Source organism: Filicampus tigris, chromosome 1, assembly GCF_054856515.1.
Source record: "Filicampus tigris isolate MCC_2025a chromosome 1, RoL_Ftig_1.0, whole genome shotgun sequence".
NCBI lineage: Eukaryota > Metazoa > Chordata > Actinopteri > Syngnathiformes > Syngnathidae > Filicampus > Filicampus tigris.
In genome coordinates, this window is record NC_141217.1 from 19,981,761 (window position 1) to 20,005,969 (window position 24,209).

The window sequence follows — 24,209 nt, forward strand, 5'->3', positions numbered from 1 at the left end:
ACAATTGCAGTCACCGCTGTTCGATCGCATGGTTTTTAACTCATTCATGTCCTCTGGTGCGAATCGATACTGAAATATCCATATCCACTGTTCAGTAAGTCAGACACTCAGTAGACAATGGCAGAGCGTATTCGGAGTCATGTGTGGAGCTATTTCAACTCTTTAAAGTGCCAAGATGCGCCTTGCAGTGTTTGTATGGAGTTGTGGCAACACGACAAACCTTGTGAAAGTCTAAGTTTAGACCACAACACAGAATATGAGAAATTCATCACGAGGCGGACAGAAGAGGAGCGCACAGTGTCAGGTGCTAAAGCTAGGGCAAAAAAAAGATGTCGCAGGTGAAGTCTTTCGGTGCTGCTGGCCTGGCAAACCAGATACAGAGGCAAAAAATGTGAAACTTTAAGTGATGCTAAGTACTGTTGCTGTTGGAGTTGTTCAAATTATAGAATACAGTTAGCCCTGACGATGATTACTATATCGATTTATCGCTTGTGAGCAAAACTGGACACAATGTTTTTTTTTTTTTCTGACTCGATGTTTACATACGTCATCAACGTTCAGTCACGCTGCTCTTGGTCCCTCTCCTGTCAGTAATCTTGCTTGGACAGCTGCCGCTGTGCAAGTGTGGGCACTCACAACTCACAAGAACACATACGTAGGCCATTAGTGGTGGAACCCATTCAAATGGTTTATTCAGTTGAACTCTAACGTTACGCTAAATCACATTTCGGTTCGTCTTTTTGGAAACTTCGGTTCGGTATATTTTCGAAACAAAAAAAACGGATTTAAAAAAAAAAAAGTTTATTTTGAAAAGATGACAAGTAAGTGGTACATTTTTTTGAAAAAATAAATAAAAGCGAACCATTCGGGTGATATTCTAAGAAATTACACCAGAATAAAAAATACACTAACAATAAAGATCTCTTCATTTTGTAAATTAATAAGACACTGAAATCTTTAAACACTCAGCAGCAACAGCCTATGACACGTCTAAGTATTCAAGTTGTCATTACAGTACATATATACACTTTTTGTAATGAAAAAAATACATACAATAACAGTTACAATTATTGCTAACTATATTAACACTCTTTTTATAATGAAAAAAGTACAGTAACTTCAAAAAGTCTTTATGAAATTGTGTACACTTTTTAGGCATTGAAATCTTTGAATGTTCAACAGCATATTGTAACGAATTGGGTTATCTGTGTTGTGGTCGGATTTGTGTGTTGCTGAGTTGCAATGTTTCCGAGGTTCATGAAGGCATCGTACGGCAAGCGAGTGGAGCAGCGGAGAAAGAAGAGCGCGAGCAGTTGTACTTGGATTAATAATAAAAACGTGATAATTAAACTACGTCTGATGGCGTGTTCCTGGAAGACGCTACAATATGATAAATCTCGCTATTTCAGTTTGACGTTTTTGCTCCCTCGTCCAAGAAACATTCAGTCGGATGATGCCATGCATGTGAGACGTTAGACAACTTTGGGATTTCTACACGTACCTTTCCCCATCGGCGATTTTAACAGGAAAGCGAGAATGTTCCCAAACAGGAGACCGCAGTGTACGGGGGGAACTTCGAGCTCTGGCTCTTTTCTGGCTCTCTCTTTTGTGCCGCTACCCACCTCTCCCGCGTGCAACAGTCAGTAGTGCCCGTGCGTAAGATCGCGCTAATAATAAAAATGATCAGAAAAGGTAGGCAAGGTGGACCGAACCGAACATGCCCTTGCACCCCTAATAAGCACACGTAACTCTTTCTCATTACGTAGTTAAAGAGGAAGTCAACCCAAACATTTTTTTCAAGAATATGTTCCCAGCAGGTGGAATAAGTGTTAATCCACTCATTTTTAGCACCATCTCTGGTGGCGGCCATTTTGACCAATCGACCAATCACGGCTCAGAATCAGAAAACAGGTCAGCTGTGATTGGCCGTGATTTTCACTCGACAGAAGACAAAATGGCCGCCCCAAGAGACGGCTGAAAACAAGCACATTTTGCTGCTTAATTTATATTCCACAAACGCAAAATTAATCAGAATGCCGTGTTTCAACTAGTGGGCCTGCTGGGAACAGCGGTAGATATATACATTATATACTATATACAGATTGAATCTGTAATGTGTGATTCATGGAACAGATGAACATGTCAGTTAAAGATTTAAGATTATGCTTTGGTAATAAACCTTTTTATTTTCCAGTTCTAAACTGGTTTATAATAACGTAATTGAAGCTGTCCAACGTCAAGAGTCTCTTGCTGGGAAGAACATCATCACAAAGGCTATGTTGCCTTCATTTTTACATACAAAAAGAAGGCCACAGCTGTGAGCTTCAGTGTCAGTTTATACATAAACATGCCGTCAACCACCTGCAAGGTTACTATAAAGTCAAAAAATTCTCTTAAACTGTACTAGAAATACAGTAAAATTCTCACTTGTTTGTTGTTGTTTGTGTTTGTATGTCACAAACCCGGGAGTATCTGTGAAAAAAAAAAGTTTTTATTCGCTTTTGTGCCGATTAAAAGCATTTTTATCAATTTACTTGTGTGCTTTTTGCACAGTTTTTTGTGATTCATATTTAGCCGGCCATAGATGGTAAATAGGTGGTAGTTTTGTCATCTGATGTTCACTGTTCAAGATAACTTTTTTTCTTTGAGGAGCAGTTCTGCTATTCATTGACTTTATTTGTGGAGCAGCTTTCTTTCATTTTGAGGAGTAATTTTTTTTTCCAGGTTAGTCGCAGGGACCTGAAAGCAAGGGTTTTACAAAATATTAATTAAACAATAAAAATAAGACCATATAACAAAGAATTGGTCTGCTTTTTTACATAACCAACAGTTTTCATTGTATTTCTTAAATTCACATTGTGAATAGCAGCAAACATTTACAGTGGGGCAATTTCAAACACAAATATAAATTTCAGTTTTAACGCACAAACTAACTGGGTTGGAAGCTGCTTAGTTGGGGTGTGCGTCCCTCCACATGATATTCAAGTATGTAACGATTATGAAATGTAATACTCTGAACTGTATTGTGAAAACAAACAAATAAGATTGGTGATATTACATATTATACACTATATAGTTTTGCCCTTGTAGGCCGCTGCTCCCAGCTGAGATGCGCCGTAACGTAACGTTAATTCATTTCCAGTTTTGGTTCTGTTTATTTGTGTAGCATTGTGTGTACTTTTCACTTATTAAATTGCCTGTGAGTTTCTGTTCAAAGGTGGATACACTCTGCTTGAACGCAGTTCCACACCAACTTCTGTGAAAAGTGTAATCGTTCACTCAAGCATAAATTCCAGTGTTTCACAAATACATGTACAGTACAATCTTAGCTTAGCTTAGCAATTAGCACGGCTCATCTGTCTTTCCTTCTCATCCCTTCGTGAGAATGATACCTGTCAAAAATCTTTTTCGCCACCATGAACGAGATGATCACTGACTTAAGAGCAGGTCTTTGCATTATTGTTTGTCCACTATTAAAGCAAAAACATGGTATTACTACATTTTCAATTATTGTAATTTCCTGTAATATTTAATTTTTTTTTTAAAAGCTTATAGTACGGCATGCATCTCATGTCGATACATGTTCAGATAAGTCAGTGAATTTGAGATTATGTTGGGAGCCCTGTCAACTATTTTGCTCTCCAATGAAATGAGAGGTGTCAAGCGTGCCACTGTATTTATAGTCAGCCGCAAAGCCAAACTGATTAAACGTAAAGCGATGCTCTATGACAAGTCTAGTCAGCTTTGTTTGAGATCATTCATGTTTCCCTTTTCTTTTGGCAATGTTGATGCTTGGGTGGTTGGGCTGTATCACGAGGTCCCAACTCAAAGTGAGGGAACCTTCAAAAATAACTAAGGTTAATTAGTTAAGATAATCTTTTTAACATACGAATACCGGTTGGATATTTTTAGTTGGGAATGTTGTTCAAATTTCAGTGTAGCTTATTCATAAAAGGAATCAACTAAGCCGTAAACAAATCTTGAGGCTCCAAGCTAAATGTCACATTTAATTAGACAAGTCAAGTGTACAAAAATAAATTCATGATTCTTGTACAGAAAGGAACATGTCAAAACATGAAAGCAGTCTGGTGACAGTCAGACCACCAGATAATAATAAATGCTAACAAGGTACCAAAGTTAGCAAAGCACTAACAGTATTTATTAGATTAGATTGGACTGGATTCTCATTATACATCATAAGTTAAAAGGCACTGAAATGCATATATAAGATATCAATTACGTCTCCATTGCTCTTAGACTTGGTGACTACACAACATAACCTTGTTGACACAAATGTCAGAGTTGTCCGTTTCTTCTAAAACTAAGTATCATAGGGTATTGTTATTTTTGTTGGGGCATTTCTTCAGTCAGTCCATCAACTTGCAAACCAAGGATCAACAGGTATTTGGTTTGCAATTGTTTTCTTTTTCTACTGTTTGCGTTGTTCCCTCTTTCTTGTTTCTGTCTATCCCCTCTTAAATCACAAACAGTATATTTTCAAGTGTTATTGCTTTCTTGTCCTTTGCTATTGTTGTTTGTTATCGTAATTCTCGCTCTCCCTCTCAACTACATAATGTTCCGTAGCACGCCAAATCAATTTGAACACTGTACAACATGCAGAGTAGGCCAGACAAGTCTGTCACACAACAAAACTGTCACAATACGAGATACAGACCACCTGTACTGCATGAGCAAGAACAGCACAGGCATAAAACAACCCATTACTCAACATAGCAAGTTTTGACATTGTGGAACTAAGGCTGTTTGCTTTGAAACTTTGGAAACTGGGTTCCAAGGTGTTAATACTATGAGGAAAAATGTATTCAAAACTAAGTTAATTAGTAACTAGGGTTATGAAGGCCTACAAATAGCTAGCTTTAATTGACTAATTGATTTAAGTGATTAAATTGAGTTCATAGCTTTGGATGATTTTTATTTTTATCTATTTTTTTTACTGGCTTACATAGTTCAAAGCATGTCCTCGCTTATGTGCACTGCTGATATTATGACAAAATGGCTGTGAACAGAGAGGAGCTAGTTTACAAAATAACAGCCAGTGTTGCCAAGTTAATGTCTTTACTGATCTCTCTAGTGACTATTTTTCAAATAAAAAATAGCAACTTTAATTCCCATTAAGAAATGTCAACATGAGAGAAATCAATTTGACATATTTTTTGTTGTGCCAAGAAAGGAGCCCAGCAGAAGACAGTCCCAGAGGGAATTTTTATCGGTATTTTGGAAACTTTTGACCCGAGTTATGTGCTTCCAAGAAGCAAATATTTTTCCAAGGTCGCTTTGCCTCACCTGTACATCTATCTCTACTTGAGAAAGAGCATAAAGAGAGCTGCAGAGGGCATGGGACTACTTTTAGTCTAGGTTCATACAGCGGGTAAACGCAAGCAAGATCGGATTTTTTTGCCCAAATGCGACCGTATATGATTTTTTTATGACAGTCTGAACGGCTAGGCCACTTTCATAAGTGGTCCTAGATCGGATACGTATCGTATTTTTTGCAAAGTAACTGCAGTCTGAACGGCCGGATCGCATATAGCCAACAATGACGTCATTCGGAGCCCAAAATCGAATCTGCGAAGTTGTTTTGAGTATTGACTTTATATTTGGCTTTAATTTAATCCCACTTGAAACATGAAACATAAAGTGGACATTTGTGGTGATAGTAGTAATTCAGCCACGAATCAGATCGGTTCATATTTTACTCGCGGTTTTATGATGTGACGTCATCTTTACAAATGTCTCCATGAAATGAGATTGAAACGGTTTTCCTCATCATTTCCCCCAAATACTGTATTTCTAGCTCCTATCGAACGAGCTCGACTGTAGAAATGCCCCAACACGCTGGACCACATTGACTTCCGTAAACATTACGCCGTGCGTGGCGTCGTCTCTTCTTCTGCAAATGCGGGTCGCTTTAGGGACGCATACGGTCACACGTTCATTTTTATTATTTATATGGAAGTTGATACAAGTTAATTGGGGGGGGGGGGGATTGTTTGGTATCAGGAGAAATAAAGTAAAAAATCCCTAATGTAATTATCTTTTGCTTTTTCTATGAGAGAAGGGGGGGAATTTGTCTTTTTGTAATAGATACAGGTACTACTCAGAAAATTTGAATATCCTGAAAAGGTTGTTGTATTTCTGCAATTCAATTTAAAAGATGAATTTGACATATATAAATGAATAATATGCAAATTGATATATTTCAAGATTTTATTACTTTGTATTTTGCTGATCAGGTCTTGCATCTTAAAAAAAAACTAAAATCCCAAAACTCAAAAAACTGGAATATTACCCAAAGTCAACGTAAAAAAAGATTTTAAATCCAAAAATGTGAGGCCTCAAAAACTAAACTCTTGCACCAGTATTTAGTACTTGGTTGGGGCCCTTTTAGCTCAAACAACTTTCTTTATCTGGCGTGGCATGGATGCTACCAGTTTGTGGCATATCTCAGGGGTTATGGAAGACCAGCATGCTTCAAACGCGGCCCTTATCTCTTCTTTATTGTTTGGGCTCTTCCCGTACAGTTTTGTCTTGACTATGCACCACAGATTTTCTATGGGGTTCAGGTCAGGTGAATTTGCAGGCCAATCAAGCATGGTAATCCCATGGTCATTGAACCAGGACATTATACTTTCAGCAGTCCTGCTGGAAGATAAAGTCTGCATTTCCATAAAGCTGTTCCACTGAAGAAAGCATGAAGTGCTCTAAAATGTCCTAGTAGACGGCTTGCGGTTATGTTTAACTTAATGAACCACAGAGGACCAACACCAGCATCTCACATGGATCCCCAAGTCATCACAGACTGGGGAAACTTAACACTGGACTTGTGCATCTTCTCTCGTGCTCTTCTCCAGTCTTCCTGCAGACTCTGGAATCATTGTTGCCAAATTGATGAAAAACTTGCTCACATCATAAAAGAGGACTTCTGACCACTGGGCTGTAACAGACCAGCCCTTGTTTTCTCTTGCCCAGGAAAGGCACCTCTGGCGTTGCTTACTATTGAGGAGAGGCTGGGCAACAGGAATTAGAAATTTGAAGCTCATGTCCAGCATCCGCGTTGTTTCTCTTGAAGCAACAAACTCTAGCATCGGTCCACTCCTTATAAAGTTCCCACACACATTTGAATGGCCCTTTCCCGACCACCCCTTCCAGCATGTGGTCATCTCTCTGGCTTGTACACCGTTTTCTTCCACATTTGTTCCTTCCACGTGACTGTCCATTAATGTGCTTTGCGACAGCACTCTGAGATCACCCAGCTTCATTTGCTATCTCTTTCTGTGTTTTTCCCACCTTGTGGAGGGACTCAATAATTGCTTTCTGCACAACTGTCGGATCAGCAGTCTTCCCCATGTCTGAACTCATCTGAGCCAACCTAAGACAGACTTTTTAAAGGCTCGATACCCTTTAGCAGGTGTTTTGGATTACTACTTACTGATAAGAATTTGACTCTTAAAGGTCAAATTGTTTTCCAGAGGAAAGCAACCCAAACAGATTTTTTTTCAAGAATATGTTCTGGTTATGTTATGCAGGCCCACTAGTCTAAAAACAGCATTGCATTTGTGAAATAATATGAGAAACGCACCCGTTTTTAGCAAGCTCAGGGGGCGGCCATTTTGCCACTTCTGTCGACTGAAAATGACATCCAAGTTGCTCATGGCTCAGATAACGACCAATCGCGGCTCACCTGTTTTCTGAAGTTGAGCCATGATTGGTCGTTATCTGAGCCCTGGGGGTGTGTGATGTCATTTTCAGTCGAGAGAAGTGACAAAATGGCCGCTCCCGAAATGGCTACAAGTGGATGCATTTTGCTGCTTAATTTATATTCCACAAATGCAATATTCATCAGAATGCCGTATTTCAACTAGTGGGCCTGCATAGAACATATTCTGGAAAAAAATCTGTTTGGGTTGCTTTCCACTTCAACCCACAAAACGGAAGCTTTTCACAGTATTCAAATTTTATGAGTTTGAGGGTTTGTGGTTTCAATAAGATGAAAATCAGTTACAACAAGGAACTGCTTGAAATATGTCAATTAAAGTGTAATGGCTCAATAAAATTTGTTGGTTTCATCTTTTATGTTAAACTGCCAAACTAAATTACTTTACTTGATATTGTAATTTTTCGGGGAGTACCTGTATATACAGTAGGGCTCTCCATTCACAGACAGTGTTGCTGCTGTCTAGCATAAAAAGTGGCGCATTTTGATTTTCGTGCTGGTGCAAGCCTCATTTTAGTGTGTTAGGCAATTTGGCTGTGACGGCTCTGCTGGGCCATGCTGGGCATTCCAGCAGAACGACGGCATTTTCTTTTACCCGCCCCCGGCGCCCCTTAAAACTGAAAGTAGACTAAATCAGTCGGGCTGATACCAGCCTTATTTCAATGTATGAGGTTCTCGCGACAGCAGCCGATGTTAGTCAACTATACTAGGGCGCCCTCTTGTGGCCATTTTACTATCAGGAAGTAGATGACTTCGGTTGTGATGCTGCTGTGCAACCATGTGGCTCATGGTTGGAAACCGACTTGCGCGAACATCGTCAATCAGAGCTATGGACCTAATCCCTGTCGCGCTCTGTGGCAGCCTGGTTGCAGTAAACTTCCAGCCATTAACCCCGCCGATCTACGAGGCTAGCAGCACGGACATTGGATTCCTCCTGGCCACGGCTGAGGCTTTACGTCACCAACAGCAAGGGATTTCGACCCGCTAACGTGAGCCAATCTCAATGCCTTCCTCTCAACAGGGGCTGGGGCTTCTGGTCACCGCTGGCCACACTACTACTCCTTATCACAGCTGTTTTCTTTTTGCGACGAAAACGCATCCCCGTGTGTCTTGAAGGGTGCTTTCGAATGTATTACTATTATCAAAGAAAAACAGAACCACGTGAGAGAAAAAAAGGAAACATGGGCGTGCAGAGGGGTGTTGGGGGGCAATGGGGCGGCTGCCCCATGAAAAAGGGGCATTTAAAGATTAGTTATTTATTTATTGATTTTGCCAAGGCACATTGATTTAATTGAATACTCAAACTAGTTAAATTTTCTTGATAACCATTTTTACGCAGGCTACTGTACATCATAGTGTAAAATGTTTGAAACTACTGCAGTAGTGTATAGTTGGTACCTGCGTAGTAATGTCCTTCCTGTATCTGCCAGAATCTGGTGTCACAATGAACAACAGAGACGACACAGATCCCAAGTAAAGTTTTACACAGCATTGAGAAATCCTTCATGCCAGTCTGACTGGAACATGTGCACAAACGTGACCAAAACCGTCACTTAAGCGGGGCAACTTCAGAAGCCCTTCTCTTCTGTGTGTGCTCTGTCCAATCAACAGCAACATATTCAATCAATGACAACACCTGGAGAAGGACACAAAAAGTCCACAAAGGCTTGCTTGGGTCGCCATTGCTCCCGCCTTTGTCGGAAGGAATCAAGGAAGCAAAAGTGGGCGAGGAATCACTTCAACGCGACCTTTTCGTGCACGCGCCACACACCGCAGCATTATGATACAAAACCACCGCGCCCCCCTCCCGGCCGGGAGCCCGTTGCGGCCCCCACTGCTCGCTCCCTTGCTGCCCTCCCCGTACCGCCCGCTCGTGTCTGTCTCAGCCGATCATATACTTACAATTTTGGCATACAGGAGGTCCGGAGGGCGGCATCCGCGGCGGGTTCGGAGGCACATCCGCCTTTTTCTTCTCCTCTTCCGCAGCGCGAGTGGACTTTTTATTATTATTGTTATTATTATTATTATTTAATTCCTTTCCCTTTTGCTTAATATCTTTCTGCAAATAGATCAGCTCGAGGAGGAAGGAGTCCTCCTTTTTCCTCACTACCGGTTCTCCTGGCTCGGGTTTTTCCAAGCGGAGAAAGCGAGACAGTGTATGCGTGTGTGTGCGCGCGCGTGTGTGTGTGACAGAGAGAGAGAGAGAGAGAGAGAGAGACAGAGAGAGAGAGAGACAGAGAGAGATAGAGAGAGAGAGGGAGAGAGAGAGAGAGAGAGAGAGAGAGAGAGAGAGAGAGAGAGAGAGAGAGAGAAAACCCTTCAAGGAGACTAGAGCTAGAGAATGAATAGTGCGCATGCGTAGAATGTTCCGTCTCGTCCATTGGCTTAGAGCAGAAGGACACCAAGTTAGTAGAACTTCTTAGGTGCTGTATTTAAAATTATTAATATGTTTCTATTACACTTAAGAACAATTAAAATGTATTTGAAAGTTTAAGTTCTTATAAATGTAACCGTGCGTGAAGCTATGTCATGTTTTTGTCCATCTTTAGCCATTTTGCCACTTGCTCTCACAGTTGCCCATGCTCAGGTAATAACCAATCATGGCTCATCTTCAGAAAACAGGTGAGCCATGGTTGGACTAGAGGAGGCACATAGAACATATTATTGCACAGACAATTTTTGGGTTGACTTCCCCTTTAAACACAATATTATGTTGTGGAATAATTTGGTAATGTAATTATAACTAACCTAATAATAATAATAATAATAATAATAATAATAATAAGGAGAAGAGGAAGAAAGTCAAGTATCTATCTATCTATCTATCTATCTATCTATCTATCTATCTATCTATCTATCTATCTATCTATAAGAGACAAGGAATTAACAGCGGAGAAAATAATAAACGTAATAATAAAGTAAGAGTAAATTAATCATAATATATTTAATCTAGTAATATATTTAGTAAGATTTGTGAATTAAGAATTAAGTTCAGCAACAGGTGCAATTTCTTTTCTGAAACTTCATAGCTATAAATTGTGTAATTACATTTACAGGTCAAACTTTTAAAAAAACAAATCTCAAAAACCTGATGTGCTTGTACAGTAAATAGTAAACATATTTTTGAAATCAGCTTCAAAAATACATTCAGGTACACATAAATACATCTCTGATAAAAACTTGCTGTAGACCAGTGTTATTATTCACATTGTGAATGTTTGTTGTATACGTGACTCATCTTAGATGTTCCAATGTGATGTAGCTTGACCTTTTCGAAGAACTGCAATATCAATTCATGAGCAGTCAAAAAAAAAAAGAAGAAAGTACAGTACAGTACTGTACTCCATGTGTGTTGCAAAATAACCTTACAAATAAAGATTTTGCAGTGTGTGAGACATTCTTTTCAACGCTATTAACTATTCAATTAAGTGCTTTTCAGTCTCTATTAGGAAAACCCACACTGGTGAGACATTTACAGGCACTGTACACAAAAAAAAATCAAGTTTCATTCTCACAAACAGCATGTAGAGACAAACAAATAGGAAAATGACACAGGAATTGTCATAAATTATTCACATTTAGATGACCAGAGATTCCCATGTTTCCAAGCTGTTACAACTTAACAGGAGCGTCAGAGAGAGAGAGAGAGAGAGAGAGAGAGAGAGAGAGAGAGAGAGAGAGAGAGAGAGAGAAAGGGGGCGCCACGCACCAAGGATAAGTGAAGTGCGGGTGTGATGAAGGGCAGGACGCAACTAGAAAAAAACAAAGCTCTTCATTCATCGTTTTTGTTCATATTGCATCCTCGAAATACACACTTCTTTTTCTACATCACACTCTAGCGCCCACTGTTGGAAAACGGAACTCAATCAACACTGTTACTGAGCAACACAGTGGTTTATAGGCCACAGTTCTGAGATTCTGAGTTTGAATCTCGCACGGCCTTCCTGTGAGGAGTTTGAGTGATCTCCCAATGCTTGCGGTTTTCTCCAGGTAACTCTGACGCTGTGATGTCATTTTCAATTGACAGCAAGTGGCAGTACATGACAAAATGGCTGCCCCCGAAGATTAATAGAAACAGCTCGATTTTTCTGCTTAATCCATAGTCAAAAAACGCAATATTAACCAGAATACAGTCTTTAATGCTTAGACCATATTGAAAAGAACATTTTAGACTTGACTTCCCTTTTAAAGAGGAAATCAACCCTTTAGAGTCAACCCAAACATGTCTTTTCAATAATATGTTCTATGCTCCTTCACTAGTCTAAACATGGTATTCTGATTAATATTGCGTTTGTAGAATATGAGTTAAGCAGCAAAATCCACCCGTTTTTAGCTATCTCAGTGGGCAGCCATTTTGTGATTTTTGTTGACTGAAAATGACACCACAGTTGCTCAGGGCTCAGGTAACGACCAATCACAACTCCCCTGTTTTCTGAAGCTGAGCCATGATTGGTCGTTATCTGAGCCCTGAGCGACTGTGATGTCTTTTTCAGTCGACAGAAGTGACAAAATGGCTGCCCCCTGAGATGGCTAAAAAGGGGTGGAGTTTGCTGATATGCTCATATTCCACAAATGCAGTATTAATCAGAATGCCTTGTTTCAACTAGCCTGCATAGAACATGTTCTTGAAAAATAAATGTTTGGGTTGACTTCCACTTCAAGACCACCCTCGGTCTGATCTGACCACACATAATATTATGACTCATTTCAACTACTGAGAAATATTTCGGACACTTGAACACCATTTAATTTTTTAATCACACAAATATGAGCAGAGCTGTGCCAAATATTTCACAGGGGGTGTACACAATCGAGCCAAATGTGACCATTTCCCCTCTTTTGCGATTAAAGTCATTTGTGAAAGATTATCCTGAGCTATTGTAAGGCTTCTGTGGGGTGCTGAGTGATTTCCTCCCCGATCTGCTCAATGAGCAACTGGAGCAACTTGAGGGTTGTCATTCGCCGCATTAAAAATGACCTTGGTCTTAGATTCTTTTCTTTCTTCTTTGTATTTTGCGGCAGTCTGGATACCCTGTGGCACCGTGCTGTGCTGTCTGAGCCTACCGTTTCCCAGGCAGCCACTTGTTGAATAAATTATGCAATTCCAACTATCACCACTCGGAGGCACAAAAGGTACATACGGTTCTTTAGTCATCTGTTTCTATCTTGCATTGACTGTTAAAATGTGGCATCATATTTTAAAGCAGTTTATGAGTTTTCTAATGATCAAATTGCTGTAAAACGCCCACTAGGCTGTTTAACACTGGTTGCTTAGCAATTAAATGTAAATCAACACATTCATTTCAATATACATGGGTAAAAAGTAGTTAACCACTTTAATAGAAAATGTTGAAGACAATAAAACAGTCTTTACTTTGAATGACACGCATGGTGACTCCCCTTGTTGAAGCTGCTGCTTTTTTTGCAATAAGAGTCACAATAAAGCAAAACTAAACCCACATTAAACACCTATATATGAGGAATGAAATTATTACTGATTTTAGCACATCTTAGGAGTAGAAGTAAAAGTTGCAACCAAATATAAACTGATTTGGGTGATAAAGAAAACAAAAAAAGCACAAGCCGGTTTGGGAGATTAGTCTTTCCGTTTCCAAGCCAAGTTCATCCTCCCAATATGGACCTCCAACATGGCGAACAAATCCCTTTATTCCGTTGATTGGTTTAAAGCTAACGCAAGCTCCCGTGGCCCAAAGGGAAGAAACGATCACCCCGTTTGCTCACATCGTAGCTACGAGTCTGTGAGTAGAGTCACGGTGTTGACTTCCATTGAGCTGTAGTGTGACAACCTGTCTACTTTTTTCCGCTGCTTACTAGATTGAAAGCAACCAAGGGTTCAAGGCAACAACCATACTCTTACCGGATTCAAAGTGTAATCCTGCATTTTTTTTCAACAAAATATCCCTGCTATCTATTTGTGTTTTTTCTGTGATGTAATTTTTAGAATCCTAATTTAATCATAGTTGTTTATGCGGGCCTCTACTTCCCAAGCCTGGATACAAATAATACCTTCTACCCCATTGTTTTGTTACAATAAAAGTGGGTCAGAAGTGCGGTACGGAAAGTGCAGAACATCTCGCTCACAGACACATTTTCAGAAACTGGCAGGTAAAAAAAAAAAAACATATTTACATGGTTGTTTAATTTCACATTAGATAGGTGTGTAGGCACTCCAGCGATCCAACTATTTGTTTACAAACAACACAAAATCAATTTCCCCAATATGCATTTTTTCCAAGAACATTCCATTCTTCAACCTACAAAACATCCCACATGTTTTAGCAATTCAAAACCATCCATCAGTCCATCTTCTATACCACTTATTCTCACTTGGATCACGAGTGTGTTGCAACCTTTTGCAGTTTACTTCTGGCAATGGGTGAGCACTTCAAATCCCATTGACAGAACTGACAAAAGTTTGAGAAAAGATTTGTCCTGTTGGTCATACGTCCTTCCTTTCCACGTGGGCAGCCACAGCTTGTGTGTGCAAAGGAGGTGTTTGAAATGGCTGATCCGGAAAGGATTAACATTACAGCTGAGGAAATGAAATGGCCAGAAGTTCCCTGCAGACGCAAATGCGCTCTGAATGAAGCTTATGATGAGACACTAAATGATGCTGCAGCAGGTTAAGCCGCATATTTGGCGGTCAGTAATGTGGAGGTGATGTGCTGCTGCGAGCTGATGCAAAATGGCCTTCAAGCAAAATGGCCAACACACACACAAACACACGCACCTGTTATTCGAAGGATTGTCATGTGCATTTCTTTACACAAGTGAAGTAAACTAAAGTAAATACAGGGGAACCTCGAAATTTGAGCGAAACATGTTTAAAGAATATATATATATATATATATATATATATATATATATATATATATATATATATATTTTTTTTTTTTAAACTAATCAAAGACCTCAGCCAAGGTTACTATAGCTAACAAAACTAAAGAAATAAAACTGAAAAAAAACGTTGTCGTTAACGAAACAAAATAAAAACGAGAGTGCTTTTTAAAAAAATGAAAACAAAGTTTTAAGATGAACTAAATCTCACTGAAATTATAGCTGTTCGGCTGTGCATTAGAAGGAAGGTCAAACGTCGTTTCAGTTTACTTTACTTTATTATATAAAAGTTATTGTGACTTTTGCATACAAAAAATACTCCATGTACATAAAGAAAATCATAACTAATACAAAAAACTGTTTATCGTTTTAAAGCAATTCATAGATTTTCACTTCACATAACACACTTTTAAAAGTTTGGCGATATATAACATTGGAGGGGTAAATAAACAATAAAGTTAAACATTTTATAAGAAGATGGGACCTTACCCTGTACTTTGATATTCATTGATCTTAATTAAGATGTTTGTAAATTAAATGTTGTTGCTGTTGTTAAACTGACATTCTTGTCTGTTTTTTTGTGTATACGTGTAGTTGTAATGTCGATAGTTTGTAGTGGTTGTGCTTTGGTTTATTTTTTCTTGTAAGGATGTTATTGTCTTGCCCTTTTTTGTCATAAAAGTGTGCACACCCTGGCCCACCCACGGCTCCGCCCCTGATGCATTGTGTGAGGACAAAAGAAGGCTGGTGGCCACCTGTAGTGTAGCTGATGATATCATCGGCTGCATGATCACATGGCCAGGAGCCAGGTCATGTCAGCATGGCATTCATTTCGCCAATAATGGAGTCCCGCATGTCAGCGAGTCTCCTTTGGTGCTCAGCAGGCCACTTTCTTGATATCGCACTCAGTGGTGTGACAAGAGCGCAACAGACCTGGCGACGTCTGCGTGAGATCCAAATTTGGGGAACCAGAACAGTCTTATGAGAAGTTGAGCTGAGAGCTGATTTTAGCTCCCATATGTTGTTATCCACAAGGAAGGCACTGTGTATGATTAATAATAATAATAATAATAATAATTTAATGTAATTTCAAGTGACCCATCTGATTTCATCGTGCTAGTGAACAATGTAAACAAAGAGTTTGTAAAAAATCTGCTTGCCATACCATACACACATAATAGCGGCCGCCATAGTCTGTCACAAGGGACTAATTAACTGCACATCCGCCTGCACGTCTGATCAATTCTTCAATGACTGTCATTTAATAAATGGCCGGAAATTGTCTTAATAAAGGCTAAACCATTCATTCTGTCATGTTGTTTGTGTTGAATTGGGCATGAATAGTTACTGCGCGCGTTATAAATGCTTCGGTGTCTGGCGGTGTCGCACAAAATGAACAGTGACCACAAGTGGACTGTAGGTTTGGACAAAAATGGGAATTCAATGAAATCCAATAGAAGAGTTGTATTAGAATAAAAATGTTGTCCTCATGAAGATAATATTGTTACTAAAAGATGTTCTACTTGTGTGAATGTTTAGTCAAGCACTGTGTTTAAAAGAAAAATAACACTGTAAATGGAAGGTTCAAAACTGTCACTACACATGTACATTGTAATATTCTTAACTTTCATAAGAGGGTCAAACTGAATTAACCCTTAAAATGGAAGTCAACCCAAACACATAATTTTTTTTAAGAATATGTTCTTTGCAGGCCCACTAGTTGAAACACAGCATTCTGATTAATCTTGTGTTTCTGGAATATGAGTTAAGCAACAAAATCCACCCATTTTTAGCCATCTCCGGCGGCGGCCATTTTGTCACTTCTGTCGACAACACAATCACAACTACTAAAGGGCTCAGGTAACAACCAATCACGGCTCAGCTTCAGAAAACAGGTGAGCCATGATAAAAAAAAAATAAAAAAAATGAAATTAAAATGTCTTGATTTTATACAGGTGCCACAAGGTTTGTGTACAATGTACCAAGTCAAAATTTGTTTTATAATGGATTTTGGATTTAACAGTTGGCCACTAATGTGCATTTTTGGCGGGATTGTGGTAACAGTGTTGAAGAGAAAAACTGAAACAATCACAAGTGTCTGTGTTTCGACCACATTTGTATAGGCTGGCGTCAAATCATGGACCGGTCCTTGAGGGGTCATGGGAGTGCTATAAAAAGTTCTATATAAATAAAATTCGACTTGATTTTATTATTAGTATTAGCATTCTTGAATCCTACAATACTCCTTCAATACTACTACAAAAACAGCTCTTCAATTGGATGTCATTAGGTTGTGTACGGAGAGAAGTGGCCTCTGTGTGATTCACATTCGCTCTTTGCAAAGAGTGAGACGTGGTGTCTGGCAACCTTGCTGCAAATGACCTTGCTGCAGCGTGACGCAGGCTGAATTTAAACATGGCCGTGACATTAGCCCGCCACGCGACAACACGCTTAACCACACCGTACCCAGGATGTGACACCGCATCGTTCGATACACATTAGTCTGCTCTCATTGGCTTAGTCGGGTTTGGTAATTCCATTCTGTTTGCATGCGCGTGCGCGTAAATATTGCGAAAACAGGTAGTCATGCTTTGGGGAATAATAAACAGAGCACAAAGAAAGAGCAATCACGACATGTAAGAGTGGACGGATAGAAGGGAACAATGGATGCGAGTGATGACTGCGGCAAGACAAAGCCATACGCGGATGGGTTTGATGTGAAAGGACAAGCCCATCAAAAACAAATTCAAAAGTGAAAGAGGGATATTTTTACAATAAGAATTTGATTAAAAAAAAAAAAGACATCCAAAAGCAAACGATTCCTAACCACTGTGCCATGAGAAATTTTCAGGTGTGCCATGGTAATGTCATTTAATTAAATAATGAACATTTATTATATGCATCTTTGTTCATCTATTTATGCCAGTGATGTATACTGACTGACAGGCAGAACAATTCAATGCTTTTCTGTAAGATAGCAGAAGGTGCTATTAACATTTGTATTCACCTTCTGCCGTTCGTGCAACAGAATAGCTATGTGTTCAATTAAACAATACAACACAATACCTCTTTATTTATGTAGCGCATTCACAACAGCTGCAGCTGTAACAAAGCGCTTTGCAGAGCATTTGACAGAAAATAACAAAAATACAAACGGAATTCATAACATAAAACGTTGACAACAATCCAATAGAAACAGCTATTCAGGCCCAGATTTCACACTAAGTAAACTTGTGGGCAAATTAACAGGTAATCGCAATTGGCCTTTTATATACTTTTGGTGACATGTTTTTCTGGTGGTTTTTCATGAGATTTTTTTCAAGGTGAAATATGTGCTTAAGATCATATAGACTTCAGTTCAGCAAGAATCAAAAGATAACTGCTTGGGTTTTGCTTTTTTTGGGGCTTTTTCTATCTGCATTGCATTTTGTTAAAAAGGAAATCAACCCAAACATATTTTTTTCCAGAATATGTTCTCTGCAGGCCCACTAGCTGAAACACGGCCTTCTGATTAATATTGCGTTTGTGGAATATGAGTTAGGCAGCAAAATCCACCTCTTTTTAGCCATCTCAGGGGGCGGCCATTTTGTCACTTCTCTCGACAACACAATCACAACTACTTAGGCCTCAGGTAACGACCAATCACGGCTCAGCTTCAGAAAACATGTCAGCCGTGAGTGGTCGTTACTTAAGCCCTGAGTAGTTTTCAGTCGACAGAAGTGACAAAATGGCCTCAGTTGGAGTTTGCTGCTTAACTCATATTCCACAAAGGCAATATCAATCAGAATGCCTTGTTTCAAATTGTGGGCTTGCATAGACCATATTCTTTGAAAAAATAGGTCTGGGTTGACTTCCCCTTTATTAAGCATTAGCCCTGGGACATGGAAAGGTTGAGTGTTTTTGTGTTGACGCTGGCAAAAGGTGGACCCAAATGCAGTGAAGCAGGCAGGCAAGGCAGGATGGATCTAATAAATAAATAAAGCAAAATAGGTACTTGAAAAACTCAATATACTGAATTAACAAAGCCCCAAATGACTAGTCAAATTGCAGACTTTGCAATTAGTAAATTGTGTTTTGTCATATCATGATTATATTACAAATTAATCACTCAGCCCTAAACTGGACACAACTCCAGTGATGCACCTGGAATCATTGTGTGTTTCTGCAGCCGGACTGACCCCAATTTGTGTTCAGATAGCTTTAGTTAACATGATTCCTTGCTCTCCTCTTTAGTGTCGTAGCCATTTACAGCCCCTCTCTCCCTCGATGCCTAAAACACTGATTGCTGTGACCGAGGATCAAGACGCAAAGCCTCTACAACAGGGGTCCCAAACTCCCTGCCCACGGGCAATTTGCCAACATAAATTTGAAGTGATGCCAAGTGTCAAAACCTGTCGTGAAGAGAAAGCACAGCCAATCAAAAAAAAAAGCAGAAGAATTTTTTGGGGGGCTGGGGGATTGAGCACAGGCGCAGCCCGACATATCTTGAATGCACAGCGAAAGTTGTGGTGCTCAAGAAATCCGACGTCATTATTACTCAACTCAATCATGCTGAGGAGTATGCAAAGTACCGGAGGAATAAATAGACACACATCTTGTTGACATTCTGAGCAACTGTTAATGTTCTGAACTGTTACTAATAGGAACGTAACGATGAATCGAAAAACAAGTCAAATCAATTCGCTTAGATTAATCAAGTAATCGTTTCGACAAATCAATTAATCGGGTTGATTAAATTGATCTAGAAAATGATGTTTGAAACATTTTTTTTTCCAGGTGCATAGCACATGTTGAATGTGTAGATCAATTTATGCGCTTGCGTCAAACATCATTACGTATTGCGTTTGTGGATGGCTGAAGAACCACACTAGCTCACACAGACAAGCATGGTAGTGATAAAAAAAAAAAATCGAATCTAATCGAAAATCGGGAATTAAAAATTGAATAGAATTGGGCCTCGGGTGGATCGTTACATCCCTAGTTACTAATAAAGACTGACAACATTGGATTAGTTGTAGTTTTTTTGAATAGTTGTCAGCTTTTTTTGTGGAGTACTTGAAACGGTCCAGACACACCCAAAGTCACTCTCCACCCGGCCCCCACATAAATTGAGTTTGATGAGGATGCCCTCTGATGTTGTCCTGACAGGGGGTGCCCGCTGACTGGCTCTGACAAAGGTAATGGATCTCTTGGAGGGATGGCTCTGCTTTGTCCACATAAGTTCAGTATTGATGGCTTCAGCGATGGTCTTCAGGGCTTGCTCATGCCTCGACTGGTACCATCCATCTCCAAGGGCCTTCGTGCAGCAGCTGAGGATGTGAGGCTCACTTTTGACGGGCCAGGGAGCACGACTTATTGATGAAGATGAAGATTGGGGAAACAAATATGAAAGAATAAGTCCTTTCATGTACTTTTAGCCTCTGGAGTCCACAGCTGTATATATATTACACGCACAAAAAAAGCAGCACAGTATTGAAGCCTGAATGTTTAAATATAATATGGATGACCTGCAACCAATCAACAGTCTGCCATGGCTTTGTGTGTTGGGGTGTGTATGTCGTACGCGTGTGCGGTCAACAGACTTGACAGTATTTTTCAATGTGTCAGGGCTTTTGTCCAATCAATACTCTGTTAAATTGGCCCGTGTGCTAATATTGATAAGAAGGAGACCAAGTGACCAAGTGCCCAGTGCACTCTCACAGCATTAGCAAATCACTCGCTTTTATACGCGCTAAAAGGGCTGTTTGCGCCAGCCTGTGTGATCCTCATGACAATTACAAACACAAAACAGTTCCCATTTGAATCAACTTAAGCACAATTTTCCTTCAAAGAGCAGGGGCATCATCAATAAGAGAGGATGCTCTATTGCTCGGCGCTGGGCTGCATTTACATGTAAATTGCCGGGAAGCAGAAGAAAATAAACTCTGATGCAGTTCATCACCATGGCGGCGACACACGCAATAACAAACAATGGCTGCAGACTCTGTGGATGGATTGTTTCTCACAATAAAATAAAATTACGTTTTGGATCAAGTTCAAACAGAAAAGCGGGCAGGACGTGAATGAAAGCGTCATCCGACATCCCCATGCTTGTATTCATAACGAGTAGCTCCTACGATTGTTAAATACGAAGCCTATCAATTATCAGGAGACACACCTGCAATTCCAAGAGTATATGCCAAGCTATTCATAAAGCACTTTAAAAGTCATTTAAAGCTATAGTATTTTTTTTTTAAAGTGTAGGATTGGAGAGGACTTTGATCTTAGTGGTTGTCTTAAACACACAACAAAATGGCCGAAAGACAAAAAAAGGTGAAAAGATATGTTAAAGAAAAAATTGGTAACAATGACTTATTAAGACATTTTAACTTCTATAATTTTAATGAATAAAAACATTTAAAGGGGAGACAACCCAAACATTTTTTTCAAGAATATGTTCTATGCAAGCCCACTAGTTGAAAGACGGCATTCTAATAAATATTTCATTTGTGGAATAAGAGTTAATCCAGCCGTTTATAGCCATCTCTGTAGACGGCCATCTTGTCACTTGTTGACTGAAAATGACATCACAAGTGCTCATGGCCCAAGTAACGACCAAGCACGGCTGACCTGTTTTCTGAAGCTGAGCCGTGATTGGTCGTTACCTGAGACAAAAAGTGCCGCCCCCTGAGATGGCTAAAAGGGCTAGATTTTGCTGCTTAACTCCTATTCCACAAGCACATTATTAATCAAAATGCCGTGTTTCAACTAATGAGCCTGCTGGGAACATATTCTTCAAAAAGTGTTTGGGTTGATTTCCACTTTAAACGCCACTAAAGCCTTCATGCAAAACATTTGTTAAGAATAACATTACGCTAATAATGTATCAAGTGTTTCCGCAATATTTAGGCATACGAGCATGAGAAGTACGCGAAAAGTGACCTGAACTGAATTCTTTGTGAAATTGGTCATGAAAAGGTCGTGCTCAGAAGACCAACAATTTGTAGACTGCCTTAATTTTGTCTGAAGGCTCCGCAGGGGAACCTCTGTAATTGCGTTGTTAGGCCAAGTTGGGAGTGTTCCCTGCGGAGAGCCACGTGTTGAATTTGGTGAGTGTGCTCACATTTGGGCTGCCTGTGTTTCTTCCTTCCACACACAAAGCTCCATCTGTGACCAAGAGATATTTCATTCTAATCGTGTACAATTTTTGCTCAACCAAGAAGCATGTTCCTAACTGTGCCGCAAAAAAGGGAAATGTGTCACTTGAACCATTTATCCATTTTCTCTTGCTTAGGGCTGTTCGATTTTGCCTAACAAGAAAATCCCGATTATTTTCTCTCAAACCCGATTTTACGATTACAAATTCTTTGTAAAATTAAAAAAAAATAAAAATGGAGTATTTTGAATGTCTTTTATTTAAACTTAATTTTTCTTTCTTTGAACTTAAAATGCCCATTAATTTAACTTAATACACGCAGAACAATCCATTGGGATTAACAGCATTTTACTTACACAATAGATTTCGGATCTGTTCTTAATCAAACCAATAATGAAAGAAGAAAGTGCATATACCATCTGAAACGAAATCATCAACATGTAGTGACTAGCCTGTCACCTTTCTCTCTGGTCTTACTTAAACATAAATCAATGATTAGTGCAAAACTGTCACCCAATAATACAATGCTTAATCTTAAATACAGATGCTTAGTCCGGCTGGACCAGAGGTCCGTTGTAGAGGAGAAAAAAAGGGACGACTTTCAGACGGTGAGTTACTTGCTCGCGGGTTGTATTGTACATGCGGGGCACACACTACACTGCAGATCTATATTTGCCCGATTTATTAACTAAACGCTCACTTGCCTGAGCAAATAGCAGAATCGCCGGTAGCCATGGGTGTTGTCGTTGTTTCGGACTGCGCGCTCGTGGGAGGAAGCAGAAATGCAGAGGAAACTACGGCCGCTTAGATACACCAAAAATAACAAAACCGAACGTGCCGATTTGAACGTTTTTAACATCGTTTTATCCCGAAAATTCGGTTTCGTTTCAAAATCGCTTCATCGAGCAGCCCTACTCTTGCTCTTGTCCTAATTAGGGTCGCGGGTGAGCCGGTGCCAGTCCCAGATGCATTTGGATGTCAGATGCCCAGATTCTATGAGACCATTACGCTCTGTGGAGCAGCGAAATATCTGGCCAACAAGGTGACAGTCTTCATACAAAAACAAAACGGTCGTGGATGAGAAAAGTGTTTTTTTTTCTCGCTAGCTTCGGCTATTCCAGCTGCCGCTCGTCTTCAAATATTCATACCAGCGGGACCGCGGCACTGGCAGCGGGAACGAGGGCAGCGGCGTGACGTGAGGCTCCATGTTCGCTGCCAAAATGTTATGAACCAATAATGTGCAGACAACTCTGTACTAATGACAAGTTTATTCATCGTAGGATACAACACACACCAGCTTTGCGACAGTGTTGTAACACTTGTCGCAGTCCATCATATAGACGTGCAAACTTGTGGAATTTTTTGTACTGAAAATGAGAATGAAACTGGTTCGAGACCACTACACTCCTCTGGAAAAAAAAAAAACCCTCACTGGCATTATCGATTCATTGAGGACAAAATGCTCAACCAATAAATGAGGAAGGCCATAGCAGAGATTCAAAGAGCCATGGGCCATACTTCTTTGACCATGTATTGTAAATCCAACCTTAGTCCTAAAATTACTCACCCTCGGCAATTGAGCTTACGTTTTGAACGTGAACGTGTATCAAGGACTCAGATTCTGCGAGTCAAAAACGACATTCATCAGACTCAATTAATCTCCAACATTTTCTTTGTGGGCAATATATCGTCCAATTTTGGAAACATTTTTCATTTTCACATTAATGCGATGTCTAACGCGGAAAACTATTCACATAAAAATCAGAAAATTGAAAATAATGGCGAACGACGATACGCGACATTCATTTGAAATGATCTGTTTTGCATATCTACGGTGTTATTTTAAATCAGGGTGACTGAAATATCTTGTTGCAGGGTAAAGGACAATCAAAAATGTCCTCCAACCTCTTGCATGTATTGGATGAGGTTATCCCAAATGTAATTTCTTTTCACTCCCTTTAACCATTTTGAGTCTCATATTGGTGGATGGCCAACTAAAGGTTTAGTTGTACCTTGATTAATTTTCTGTTTCCAGTCTCTTCTTACTGTTGCAATTAATAGCACGTATGAATGTGTTGAACAAATCACACCTTACACGGCTGTAAATTCTTCATATTGCATTATTTTGCCGTTTTCACTCATAATCATTGACAAAAATAATACCTTTATCCACAGGTTTTCCCAACAAAACGATTTCCCATCGATTATGGAATTACAGTTAAATTAATCTGATGTAAAATATCCTCTCTTTCAGGTTTACAGATGTGAAAACAGCACAATGATTTATTTTACAATTATTAAATAATTTTCTAACAAAATACATTTTTTGGACACAGTATCCAAAAGAACCCTGGTGTAGAATTCTGTATTCAAATAGCTCTTAGATTTCTGCTTTTAATGACTGACACATTCATAATCCTCGGACATCTCTTCATGTGTATGTTATGTAAGTTATGCGTTATGTATATTGAACATTTTTAT

The 24,209-nt window shown here is 39.5% G+C and overlaps 1 protein-coding gene across 1 annotated transcript in view; it reads right to left on the minus strand.

Annotated features, from left to right (window-relative positions):
• The window catches only part of LOC147153181 (regulator of G protein signaling 20-like), a 45,732-nt gene extending 35,838 nt beyond the window's left edge, over nt 1–9,894 (minus strand). The window contains exon 1 of the mRNA XM_086025394.1: nt 9,638–9,894. Coding sequence (XP_085881520.1) covers nt 9,638–9,694 — 57 coding nt within the window. The 5' untranslated portion in view covers nt 9,695–9,894. The remainder of the gene's footprint in view (nt 1–9,637) is intronic.
• Between the last annotated feature and the right edge of the window lie 14,315 nt (nt 9,895–24,209).